The sequence below is a fragment of the Cyprinus carpio genome, chromosome B7, assembly GCF_018340385.1.
Source record: "Cyprinus carpio isolate SPL01 chromosome B7, ASM1834038v1, whole genome shotgun sequence".
NCBI classification, from domain to species: Eukaryota; Metazoa; Chordata; class Actinopteri; order Cypriniformes; family Cyprinidae; genus Cyprinus; species Cyprinus carpio.
Genome location: NC_056603.1, coordinates 36,469,434 through 36,482,269, shown reverse-complemented (window position 1 = coordinate 36,482,269; position 12,836 = coordinate 36,469,434). Strand labels below are relative to the sequence as shown.

The 12,836-nt window shown below is 41.0% G+C and overlaps 1 protein-coding gene across 7 annotated transcripts in view; it reads left to right on the top strand.

Moving 5' to 3' along the window:
• Positions 1-12,592, top strand: part of cbfa2t3 (CBFA2/RUNX1 partner transcriptional co-repressor 3) — a 50,163-nt gene extending 37,571 nt beyond the window's left edge. For 4 of the 7 annotated variants that reach the window (XM_042728481.1, XM_042728488.1, XM_042728487.1 and 1 more), the window contains exons 6-12: positions 484-764; positions 1,112-1,197; positions 2,218-2,446; positions 3,843-3,911; positions 4,581-4,634; positions 6,816-7,006; positions 7,599-12,592. In XM_042728481.1, coding sequence (XP_042584415.1) covers positions 484-764; positions 1,112-1,197; positions 2,218-2,446; positions 3,843-3,911; positions 4,581-4,634; positions 6,816-7,006; positions 7,599-7,943 — 1,255 coding nt within the window. In that variant the 3' untranslated portion in view covers positions 7,944-12,592. The remainder of the gene's footprint in view (positions 1-483; positions 765-1,111; positions 1,198-2,217; positions 2,447-3,842; positions 3,912-4,580; positions 4,635-6,815; positions 7,007-7,598) is intronic. The other 3 variants (XM_042728484.1, XM_042728486.1, XM_042728482.1) reach the window with 3 other exon arrangements.
• The last annotated feature ends 244 nt before the right edge of the window (positions 12,593-12,836 follow it).

Below are 12,836 nucleotides of genomic sequence, written 5' to 3'. Positions count from 1 at the left end.
ATTCAGATGTCCAAGCCAATTGCACTCTACTCTCAAGTGCAAGAAAACAAGCTTGCACAGTCCTCGCACACACATGTATTTCATACTCGCAGAAGGAAGAGGAGCTTTAGTCCTGAATGCTTGGCTGCTGCACTCAGCTAAACAGATTATTATCAACACTGCAGCACAGGCCAGCCAGATGGCTCCAAAACGCCAGTGTCACTGAACATCTGCCAAAGGGAGCAGCTCTCACAGTATAGCAGCTCAGGAGAGAGAGAGAAACGGGAAAGATTAAGGGGTTGGGATTTAACCCGTTTCTTGGTATATGAAGGCTAGAGTCCACATATGGCTCACAGCTGGCCTTAACATTTGGACACATGAGTGGAGGGGCAGAAAGAAAGAGGGAGGTGGGATTGTTTAGACTGAAAGAATGCAAAACTATCAATAGCCCTTTTTCCTCTTGAAAATGTCCTTTCTACAGCATTTCTATAATCTTTATAACAGGACCAAAGAGATTGCAGGGGACAGGGATGGCTTGCACCCAGAGCACCTGGCCAAACGTCCATGCACAGTGAGCCCCAGTCAGCGCTTCAGCCCAAGCAGTGGTTTACCTGCTCACCCTCCCCCCAACGGCATACCAACGCACCCACCCAATGGCCTTCCACATCCTAATCCTCCTGCCCCACAGCACTACCGCTTGGAAGACATGGCACTTGCCCACCACTACAGAGATGCTTACAGACACGCAGAGCACAGGGACGTCCGGGATCGTCACCGGCAGACAGGTTAGAGTGGTGTAGTCTATAGTAAAATAAACCAATAAGCTACTTCTGGCCATGTTTACAGCGATTTTACCATAGTTAAGTGGTGTTGCTATAAACAAGAATTCAAATTATACACAGTCACAGGTGTACATATGTACATGCCGTTTTACAACAAATTTAAATATGGCTAATCCTAACAGAGTTTATGGTTAAGACGATGGTTTAGTTTAGATGGTTTATAGTTTTAATTTGAGTAATATTTCCAACTGCAGAAGTAATGGCTGGAGTGCAAAGCATTGTATAATTGCACATACACAGACATGGTTTCTCTATTGTGATGCTAATGTAGTGCTGTGCTTGTGTTATAGCCGTGCATGGAACACGTCAAGAGGAAGTGATTGATCATCGGCTGACAGACCGCGAGTGGGCTGAGGAATGGAAGCACCTCGATAACGTATGTGCGACCAGATGCTTTGTTTTCTTTAATTATCTTTCATACATAAAGCAGAGAGCATAATAGTTGCTAACTCTGATGAGGGAAAAACAAGTTATATCAGATTAATGTGGTTAGAATTAGTTTTGGTTGCTGGTCCAAGGTGATCTAACAACCTGACCAAGATGGTGCATCAAATCAAAAACAAGGTCAACTAATGTACATAAGGAAGTGGTACAGGAGGGAAAAGGTGTGAAAGACAAAACAGAAGAGCACAATAGTGGAGTGGATGTTGACAGACATAAGCTGTGTCAAATATTTGGATTGTGTGTTTCGATGGACACCTGATAGAAGATAACTTAGCTCAGACCTTGTCTGGATGACAGCAAAGCCTTTGTTATGCTTTTTGCTCACCATACCATTGCCTCTATACAGACTTACACTCAGACACATATTGAATAAAAAGGCCACAGATGGAGTGAGGAACCCAGTGGAGGACATTCCCACTGGAGAGAGCAGCTGAGACAAGGCTTGCAATCTGTGAAATCAGGCTTATTCTGGACTGTATCCAAATCTGAAATAAATACAGCCAACAGCATACTCAGAGAGTGAAGAATGGCATCACATGGATGAGGGGAGATCTTATTGAGGGGAGGTGGGTGGTTGGGGAAGATGGGAGGAAAGAGGACGAGAGTGAGAGAAGGCTGTAGAAGCATGGGGGAAGAATGAATTGTTTTGGTTTTTCCCACTGGCAGCACAGCTGTTGCAAGGCTATTGTTGCTTAACCACTCAACCGCTCACTGCACCACTGGATTACACACACACACACACTCACAAAAAGCGTTCAAAATATCTCATACTTGTGCTGCTCACTAACACATCAGTCCTTCGAATAAAATATAGCATCTTTTATTTTTATTAGTAATGGCCAAAGAAGGTGCAATGTGGAAGTGTTATTGTGGGCTTTAGGATGTAACTGGTCTAATGTTGGTTCATAACATTATCTTCAACTATTTCCCATTCCTTTCTATCTCTCTGTAGTTGCTGAACTGTATCATGGATATGGTGGAGAAGACGCGGCGTTCCCTCACCGTGCTGCGACGCTGCCAGGAGGCGGACCGTGAGGAGATGAATCACTGGATCCGTCGTTATAGTGATGTGGAGGATATGAAAAAAGGTGGGAGCTCCACCCAGCGGCCTCCTCCTCTTCCTCCCCACCACAACTCTTCCTCCTCCAACACTCCTAACAGCAGCGACACACAACCGCTAGGTACATGCACCGCTGCAGATGCAGCCGCAGGCGCAGATGCTCGGGACGCAGCATGTCTCACACATTCTTAGTGACCATCCTCGTCTGAGTGGTTTCCATCAGCCAACACACCGATTAATGTGATTTAAAGGGGTCATATGATGTTGCTAAAAAGAACATTATTTTGTGTATTTGGTGTAATGAAATGTGTTTTTTGAACCTTAAACTGCATAAACACATTATTTTCCACATAATGTACATTATTGTTTCTCCCATGTCCCGCCTTTCATTTTTTACAAAGCTTATCAGTCTGAAAAGCGAGGTGTGCTCTGATTGGCCAGCTATCCAGTGCGTTGTGATTGGCCGAATGCCTAAAGTGCGTGACAGAAATGTTACGCCCCTTGCCATACTGTGATGCGTGTCCTAGTCAGAACACCGGCGGTACAAGACAAAAACAATAAAACCCATTACAACGAGCCATTTGTTGCATCCAGTGGGGACTTAATTACGGATTATAATGACTTATACTGTCTTTTTACGTGTTGCATTGCATCGCGCCACGTAAACATAAAACTATGTCTGCATTTGTGATCGGAGAAACGACAATTAACAAGCGCTACTCTACACTGCTCAAAACTCGCGTTTGAATCATCAGTGGCAAATCCTTTAAATATGTAAATGTACTTACAAACTGTGAGTCAGAACAGCCGGCATTGTAGTCTTCTCATAGTTAGCATGTGATCCCACATTTAGCCCACTTACCTTACTTTACAGTTTATCTTTGCCCTACCATTTCTAATCTATAGCCAATGCTAAAGCATGGGGCAGCTAATTCTTGTCAGTCACACCATGTCCTAACCCACCCTGTTCCTAGGGACTCAAAGTACTGTATTTGGGTGTCTCTGTAAGCTAGCACATCTGATTCCACTCAACAAGTCATTAGTACAGTGATCTATGATTTGAATTAGTTGTCATGTAAGGGAGACATCCAAAATGTGCAGTACTATATGTTCCTGGGAATAGTGTTAGGAAACACTGCCCTAACCAAGCACAAGTAATTTTTGTTGTCACTGAAAGCAAAAATAACGCACGACACTGCCAGACACAACATATTTAGAGTTTAAGAGGGATTTTGTACCAATGAAATTTAATTGTGGGAGGGGCTACCCAGTGTGATAAAACAGAAAAATAAAACAAGCAGCCAAGTAAACTGTCTATACTTATGATTGCAGTAATTAGGACTAAACCATTTTTAGCGTCACATCTGGTAATGTTTATGGTTGTCATCCTCCAAAAGCATGTCATGATTTCAAAGTTGCACTATATATTGTTTTGTTTTTTCCACGTCTGAAGGAGTATACAATGCTTTCCTCTCATCCAGGTGAACTCAAGTCGCTTTTTTCATGTTCTTTTAAAGAAATCCACAGAGACTTCCTGCACAGGCCCCCGTCAGGCTACCTACCCGAGGAGATCTGGCGGAAGGCTGGTAAGTGTATTCGGACAGTGTATTGTCTACTGTCACCTACTTCCACACGTGCACACAGACATATGCACACTGGCCTGCAGGGCCTCACAGCTGTAGTTATGCAAGGCCAGGAGCGGGAAAGGCCGTCGAATGCCATTATTGTTAAGAGCTCTCCATCTGTCATGACCATGAAAGACAACTGCAGTTAAAGCTGCAGTGAGAATGCAGTAACCTGCAGCAGTCAACAGCAGAGCAGCACAGGTAGGGCCAATAAACCTGACCCTGCCCAAACAAAGAAAGAAAGAAAGAAAGAAAGAAAGAAAGAAAGAGAAGTGAGAGAAAAGCACGGCTGGATTGTTCTTGTTCACTAGAGTCTGTTTTATTACTGTAGTTAGATATATAGTAAAAGGTTTAGGGGTGGTACATATAAGCCTGCTTGCCCTCTGTGCCATGTAGGTCACACACAATTCTGATGGGGTCAGCCAGAGCACAGGTGGTGTCACTCGCCCAAAGGTCAGAGATCAAAGGGCACTTATTAACTGTGACCCACACTAGTAACATTACAGCTGAGTAAAATCAATATGCCATTACTAATTTAAAATGCTAGAATGATGCTGCTGTTGTCTGCAAAACTTGGCTGCATTTTCACTGTGACAAAAGCCTTTTTAACTACAGTTGTTTTTCATGCAGGTGCTACAAGTATCCCACTCTCGCCAGCATTAAAGCAACTTCAGAACAAGCAGGGTGAGTAACAGCACCCGCATTACAAACCAACCTTTTTTTTTTTCATTTTATTGCATAGATGGCCTTGCATACTTTTTCTAGTTATGGCTAAAAAAACATTTGCAGGTGTTTTTCCTAAAATGCAAACAAATGAGACAAATATTGACTTGTATTAAGAGTGCAGAACTTTTAAATTAATGTGAACAGCATAGCTCAAACAAATCAGACTTTGAAGTATTTGATAAAAAAATGTTTGAAATCATATTGAGATTTTTTCTTCTGAGAAATGTTTTTAGAAACTGCTAATTCATTGCTGTCTATGGGAAATAATTGAGATATTAAAGGAGTGCCAAACATGAATTTTCTTACCTGTGGGTGTCTAGATTTTCATGTCCTTCTGCCTTTGGTGAGGCCTGTCTTTAAAAATGCAAAAGAATAGCCAACCAAAAAAAAAAAAAAAGCAAAAATACTGTCATATCCCTGTGGGATTAAAACGTTAATATTACCGCCCCATGTTTTCCATTATGTGCCAATTGCTCTAGCATCTGCTCCCAAGTCTCCTTGATAAAAATTAATTAAATTTGCAAACTAATTTTAGTGGTGCATGTTTCGATTCTGACTAAGCAGTCTAGTGTTTTCAAAGATACAGAAAAATTGGCGAGAACCAAAAAAAGATGAAGAAAAAAGCAAAGAAGTGAAGAATGAAGGCAGAGACAGGATGAAAAAATGAGAAGATGTGTGTGGGAGGTGCGGAGAGAACAAACTGAATACTAACTAGCTTTCCAGCTGAGACAGTAGTGATGTAGATGAAAACACACACACATACACTCAGTCAGTCAGTAGCCTGAGGCAGAACTCTATGGAGAATTGAATGGAGGGTGTGTTATGACAGATATTTATGACCGGGTTCCTCACAACCAGCTTTCTAGAGTAAACACACTATGGGGCAAAGAGTATAGAGCCCAGACATATGAAAAATCTGCAATAAGAATGTTTGTCTATGTGTGTGTGTGTGTGTGTGTGTGTGTGTGTGTGTGTGTGTTTGTGTGTGTGTGTACACCCTGCAGCAATACACATGCATTCACCAAGCACATCATATCCTGACAGATTCTGAAATCACCCACATACTGTCTAAACCATTACCCCACAAAACAGTAGACAGCATTCTAACATAAATGGAACTTTAAAAGTGACTGTTTTTAAAGACTCCGCATAGGCAACTCCATATGTGAGGCGCATAAGAATCAGAGTTAATTTGGTATTTGGTGTTAGCATGTTGCTAAGCTAACAGCGTGATACTAAAAGAATCACAAAAAATACTGGGTAAAATAATTCATTTTCAATTTTATTTAACAATGGTTATTTTCCATACTGAATGCAATACAAATGTATGTATAATCATCTACCATTTTAGATAAATTGTTCTGCTTGTAAGCAATGCTGCATTAGATTTTGGCCATATCTTATAAGACAGCAAGCATCTATTGTTTGGGATAGCCTTCACATCGGATATGTTACTCTGATGCCCTAAAATGTGGTTTAGATAGCTCACTAGATTACCTAGCTCACTAGGTTTTAGAGCTTATGTTAAATGTTCGCATTTAAAAAGGCCATGGAAAGACAATGGAGCACAAGGAACCCTAATGTTCAGAGTGCTAATGAGTCAGGTGTAAGATTTCTATTTTAGACAACACTCGTACACATTCACACCTGCATGTCCTAAAAACACACATACAGTAGGCCCATATACGCGCACACACAAACATTTACTTTCAAACAATGGCATTTGGTAGAACAATGGTAGAACCGGGTTTGCCACTAGTCATCCCGGTTTTCCTTCTTCTATATGGAACGATCCAGCCTCACTAATGAAGTTGTGCTGCCATTTATCCACTTAGTAAAAAAATGTGGAGTATTTAATAATGTATTGTTAGGTAAATAGGCAAGCTTGTGAACAACCTTTCACAATGTCTACTGCCTATCAACACTAGAAATAATTGTAACCACTGTTGTTTGGATCAATTATTAATAGCTTATTTTTCTGACAGAATGTTTTAAATCTTGGATGATGTGCATCTGTTTGGAGAGATGAAACAAGCTGAAAGCTTTGAGTGCCTCAATAAAGGATGTTGAGAGGAACAGCAGTGGTCTACGGGGATAATGTCTTATTTTTTTCTCTTGATATTCCTTCCTCATTTCCAGAGGAGGCAGTAAATGAAGTGAAAAGGCAGGCCATGTCAGAGCTGCAGAAGGCGGTGTCGGATGCTGAGAGGAAAGCTCACGAGATGATCTCTGCTGAGCGCTCCAAGATGGAGAGAGCTCTGGCCGAGGCTAAGAGACAGGCCTCTGAGGATGCGCTGACTGTCATTAACCAGCAGGAGGACTCCAGTGAAGTAAGTACCACATGTAGCCAATGTTCAGAATAGATGACTAGTATACTGCATACTGCCTACTATTGGATATTGCTTCAATTCATCCTTCACACTAAAGACAATGTTCTCTGGTTGTTCACTGCCCATTTTGGCAAAGGCAGCAGGTCATCTAGGTATTTTACACATAAACTGTGTAGTGTACATACTACTGTTGTTCACAGACAAGACAGGGGGTCTGTTAAAACTCAACGGGCTCATGGGAGGCAAGAGAGACACGGACTCCAGCTGTAACTTTACCTGCTTGTGTCGCTGTTGGACAGTGTTTCTTTAGAAAAACAAGTGACTTATTACATTTTTAATGATAGATTTTGTAATATTTGCATTATTTTTGTACTACAATATTTTGAGGAGGCACCTCAAAGGAAACGAGGTAGTACTATATGATAGTTTGCCATTTGGAAACAAACCCACATATAAACATGCAACATTAAACACAATTAGTTTCATAAGATACTGTATTCTGTGTTTAAGTGCATTATTTATCATGGCATGGAGATTGATATTTGTTTGTAAGGCAATCATAAAACAGTCCTCGTTCATCTCCCTCCTACAGAGCTGCTGGAACTGTGGTCGCAAAGCTAGCGAGACGTGCAGCGGATGCAACACTGCGCGCTACTGTGGCTCTTTCTGTCAGCACAAGGACTGGGAGAAGCACCATCACGTATGCGGCCAGGGCCTGCCTGGGAGTAGCAGCATGCCACTCGGGACACCATCTACCACCTCCATCTCCTCCTCGTCCAGTGTGCCCCCAACACACTCCGAGAGCACCCCTCCAGGCCCCTTGTCCCTGGCGGGGCAAACCAGCAGCAGTGGCAGTCCCAAGGAAGCGAGCTCCAGCAGCGTTTCTCGCTCAACTACTCCAGCAACACCCGCCCTGATGGATTCCTCGTCCCGCTGACTGATGAACCCCAAATCTTAACCCATGCCCAGCCACGTCTACTGCTGCTACAGCATCCTTCATCCAAAACAAGCTGAGGAACCTTCACCATACTTAACATCCTCTCAAAATGAACTACGGCAACCTGGCTTCCACATCTACATTAAGATCTAGTTTTCTCAATTTCCAAAAAAACCCATCAAGGCTCAGATTCCTTCACAAAAGGATGTACTGTGTTTAATGCAGCATGAGCAGGGTCTGTTATACTGGATGCCACAGCCAGGAAAGCCAGGAAAACACGTATAGTTACACATTACATGTTTTATTCATGTATAAGACAATTTTAGGCATGGCCTCAGTTACCTACACCCTTTAAGTGAGGTGTGCTCTGTGTAAATTGGGGTGGCACCATACTCTGAACATGTCTTGACCCAGGTAGGACTAAATATACAGTATGTAGGATGGATTCCTCTAAAATGACCGACAGCCGCCACTGCGGGATGTCAGTAATGTACAAGAGCACTCGGAAAATCTTCCACTTCAGAGCTACTTCCTCACAACACGACACACTGCATTTCATTTTTTGGCTTTAATTAAAACAAAAGAAAAGTCCAAAAATTCAAAAGAATAATGATGATGATTAATAAGAAGAATAAAACCTGTTAACTACCTTGCTAGCGAGCCAAGAAAATCTACACCAGACTCACCTCTCTGTACTGACGTGAACCCAAATGAATTTTAAGTAAAAAAAAAAAAAAAAAAAGAACATGATCCAAACCTTTTTACTACACTGCCAAAGTTACTAAGAAGCACTCATCTTGTAACCAAACGCAAACAACTTCACCTCCTCAGCAGTAAAGCCAGGCCAGAGTTCCACAGGCTGTGGTCTGTGGAGAGGTGGCATAGTGACTAGACACTTAAACCTTCACTGTGCCCACTGTGCTGCCCACTCAGATCCTGAGGAACGCAGACCTTAGCACGGATCCATGGCAATGGCAATGAAGGGTCACACCTGGGATGTTTAAAACACGTCACCCGGTCCGCCGCAGAGAGAAATGACATGAAAACAAAAGAGAAGGCAAAGATGAGTAAACGAAAAGAGACAGGTTGGCCTCAAAAGAAAAGATGAACGGCAACGGAACTGCCAAAAACCTCATTGGATTGTACACTAAGAATGAGCCTTTTCTTGTGAAACATTTTCGTTTGGTTTTCCTAAAGCTCTCTGAATGCTGAGACATTTCATTTTGTTGTACGATTTCATTCTCCCTCGTTTTCCAAAGCATGACTGTAGAGTCTCACGAGACTGGCGTAGACTTGGTTCTCTTTTCTCTCGCTCTTTCTACCTCCCCCCATCTTCTAAATGTTCATCTCTTTTGTCTCCTGACAGAACCTCTAAGCAGATATCCATGAAGGGATCAAACGTTGCTTGTAGATATTACTTTCTGTTTCTGGATGTCTCTGTCTTCAATATCTGCTTGTGTGCGTACTCTGAATGAGGAACGCGTTCTTTCTTTGTCTTCTTTTAGGTTTCAGCCGAACATTGGACAGAAAAAGACACTCTAATGGGAGAGAAGCTGTGTTGTACCTATTGTTCGATTTGTTGTATCAATATTGATGATGAGAATCCTCATGTAGAATATTTTATATTGCTCGCATTGTAAGACAGTGAGAGAACAGAGGTGCAATATGAAAAGAGAATTCAGCTACTGAATGGAACCTCAGAAACGGCCCTTAGGGTATCTTATAATATAAATATACATATAAATATATCTAAAATTACCACAGTAAATTAATGTGAATGTACATAGTATTTAAAAAGAGGTCCAAAAATGAGTTTGCCAAATAACAGAAACCTTTAAAGTATAATGTCTAGAATTTAATTTCTCTCCATTTAATCTTTTCTGTCTGAATGATCGTTTTACAACGTCTGTTGTAACAGTGGAGGAGGAAGAGGTGTTCACATCACTGCTTGTGTAGATTACTGCCAGAGGACTCTGCTTATTGACACGCTGGGCTGTACGTTTTTGTAGCCATAAGCTATCGAAGCAAAAGGCATCACTTTAACAACATGCAAAACCACAATAGACTGACCTAGCTCGCCCCGCTGAGAAGTTCCCAGACTGGCATTTGGGAGGGAAGCCGCTAGAATCTGTGTGAAACATTGCCATCCTTTGGGCCAAAGTGTCACTGCAGTGGTCCAATGTGTCATTTGCACACACAAACTCACATGCATGCACATACAATCACAAAACCAAACCCTTGATTATCCATAGTCCAAGTGTCTGACACAAGAATCAACCAAACACAATCTGGTTCTTCTGGTTCACAACTGGATTTCTAAATTAATATATGAAATATCAGCAACACGTGATCTAAAAACCAGTGAATTACTAGAACACCAGTCTGATATAATAGGTCTCTCTCTCTCTCTCTCTCTCTCTCCCATTTTGGAGAGGATTTTTCATGAACCATCCTCCCTTTCCTTACTAGCTACCTCCTGTAAACAAATCCAAGGCAGTCTGAATGAATGAAACCACTAGCAGACATGCAAATCTATCATCCTGTCCAAGCTAAACAAGACATTTCAACATAGAAACTCAAAAAATGATATGTATATTTTGTCCACATTTTCATGTCTACACAAGTGATGGGCCAACAAAGTCCTGTTTTTTCATGGGCTGTTATACAACAAATAAAGCCAAAAACACTCTACAGAAGTACATAGCAATGCAAAAGCATGCACTCTTGTGTTGTTGTGTCACTGCGGCAGTAACCAAACTCAATTCTCAAGGGTGTAAAAGTAAAGTAAAGTTACTTTCAAATGTCTGTGCTGTTAAACCAGATGTGTTATTATTCAGGTAGCTAACTTTGACAGTTGAAACCAACTTTAACTAACTTGCACAGCAAAATTCTCTTTAAACTGTTGCTCTGCTATGACTTTAGTTTACCTGTTTGTAGAAAAAAAGTGTTTACATTCATGCCCGCTATGGCAAGTCTTAGAACTGTTGTGTCATGAACTGTTCTGACACATTCAGAATGCAACAATGAGTGAAATTGAGCTTGCATAGCTGTACTAGCTTGGAATGTTTTGAGCCCTGAACATAAAAATATCTCATAAATATCCAAAACGATAAAAGCACAGACCAAAGCATAACTGCACATCCATAGAAGCCGTTTGGACATTGCGTCGCCTAAAAAAGCAGCCTGAACGTGGGTGAGCGACTACCCATAAACCAAAGTGTACAAAATGATCATGTTGAAAGCACAAGACGACAGTAAACACATTAAGAGAAGAAATCGGTACTATAATTCCAAGCCAGAGGAGTGCTTGTTCCTGGCATCCAAAGCATCAGATACGATTACAAATGCTTCTAACATTTAAACCAACCTTGCTCAAAGATTTCATTATGGGAATGCATGAGTGTGAGTGAGAGATAAAAAAAAAAAATAGAGTGAGAGATACTTTCTATTAATGATTTTGCTAAGGAACTTACTTGAATCTCAAGAGCTTTAAAATAACACCATTAGCAAAGTTATGGTAGAGAACTTCCATAAACTTATTTTGAGCTTTGCGTGTCTGCTAGTCCAGAACTCATACAAATACATATTTGCAATATTTTTGGCCATTCTGTTCCTAACCAAAATCGAACCAAAAACAACACCATACAAATACATCTTTAGTTGTGTGCTGTAATTCCGCTGTTATCTGGCATATCGAAGGGCCGTCATTCTCAAAGCAAATTTGTGGATGCCTAGATTTGGTCAGCATTTGGCCTTATCAGTGAACCCAAGTTGGGCAGCTGCTCCGTTCAAAGATTGACATTGGGAAAGAGAGAGAGAAACTACATCCTACACATTAAGCGAACATACTCTTGAAGTAAAATGGATGCTGAAGGATAACTAGTCTAACAACTTGTTTTTAGTTATGACCTGATTATGTTGACATCCCAAAAAACAGAAAAGCTTAAACCAGCCTAAGGTCACCAAGCTGGTTTCTGGCTGGGAGACTCGATACTACCAAAACCAGCTTAAAACAGCTAAGACAAGACCAGCAAACCATTTCGGGCTGGCTTAAGTAATTTTTAATAAAATATCCCTGCATATCACTCCAGCATCACTAATGTTTTTATTTTCTTCATGTTTAATGACCATACCATCCACTAAGGCTAATGGAAAAACTGTAAAATGGAAACCTTTTATCACAGAACACACAAGGCTGTAGTAGAAACCATACACTACTGTAGAACTGAACATAGCTCTGACTAGCAGAGTGGGCCGGGCATTGAAAACACATATATGATAAATGCCATAACAGCAAGATACCTATTTCTGTACTAACAAAGGCTTGGTTTGATACATTTAGGCAAACATGATATACTGTATTGTGCAATACATCATTAAAGAAAAAGGCATTGTTTCAATAGGAAAGGTTGGTGTGTTAAAGATTTTTTTTTTTCTCTTTCAAGGTCCTGTTATCATTCTCTAGATGATGTGAACTGTGCCAGGAGAGTTTTATTTATTTCTTGCATGCTCTTTTCCCCCTTTTGCAATTCCCTCACCCTCTCTTACTGTGCGCTTTCTTGGACATGTGAAGCTGTAAACATTCTAAATCAGGTTATTGTCTGTGTTGAGATACGTATCTGTGTAATTAAAAAGACAGTGAAATATGACTAGTCTCTCAATTTGTGGATCAATTTTTTTTTCTACTTTTCTCTACAACAGTCGTATGTTTAAAATCTGGACTCTGATATATGCCTGTGTCCATTTATCAATGAGGTACAACTGAAGCCATGATTATGAGTTTATAGACATCAGGTAAAAGTATGAAATCCCATCCATCATAAGAAGGAACATACATAGCCCACTGATGTCTTGCCAGCTATCTATCAACTACACTGGTCACTGATTAGAATT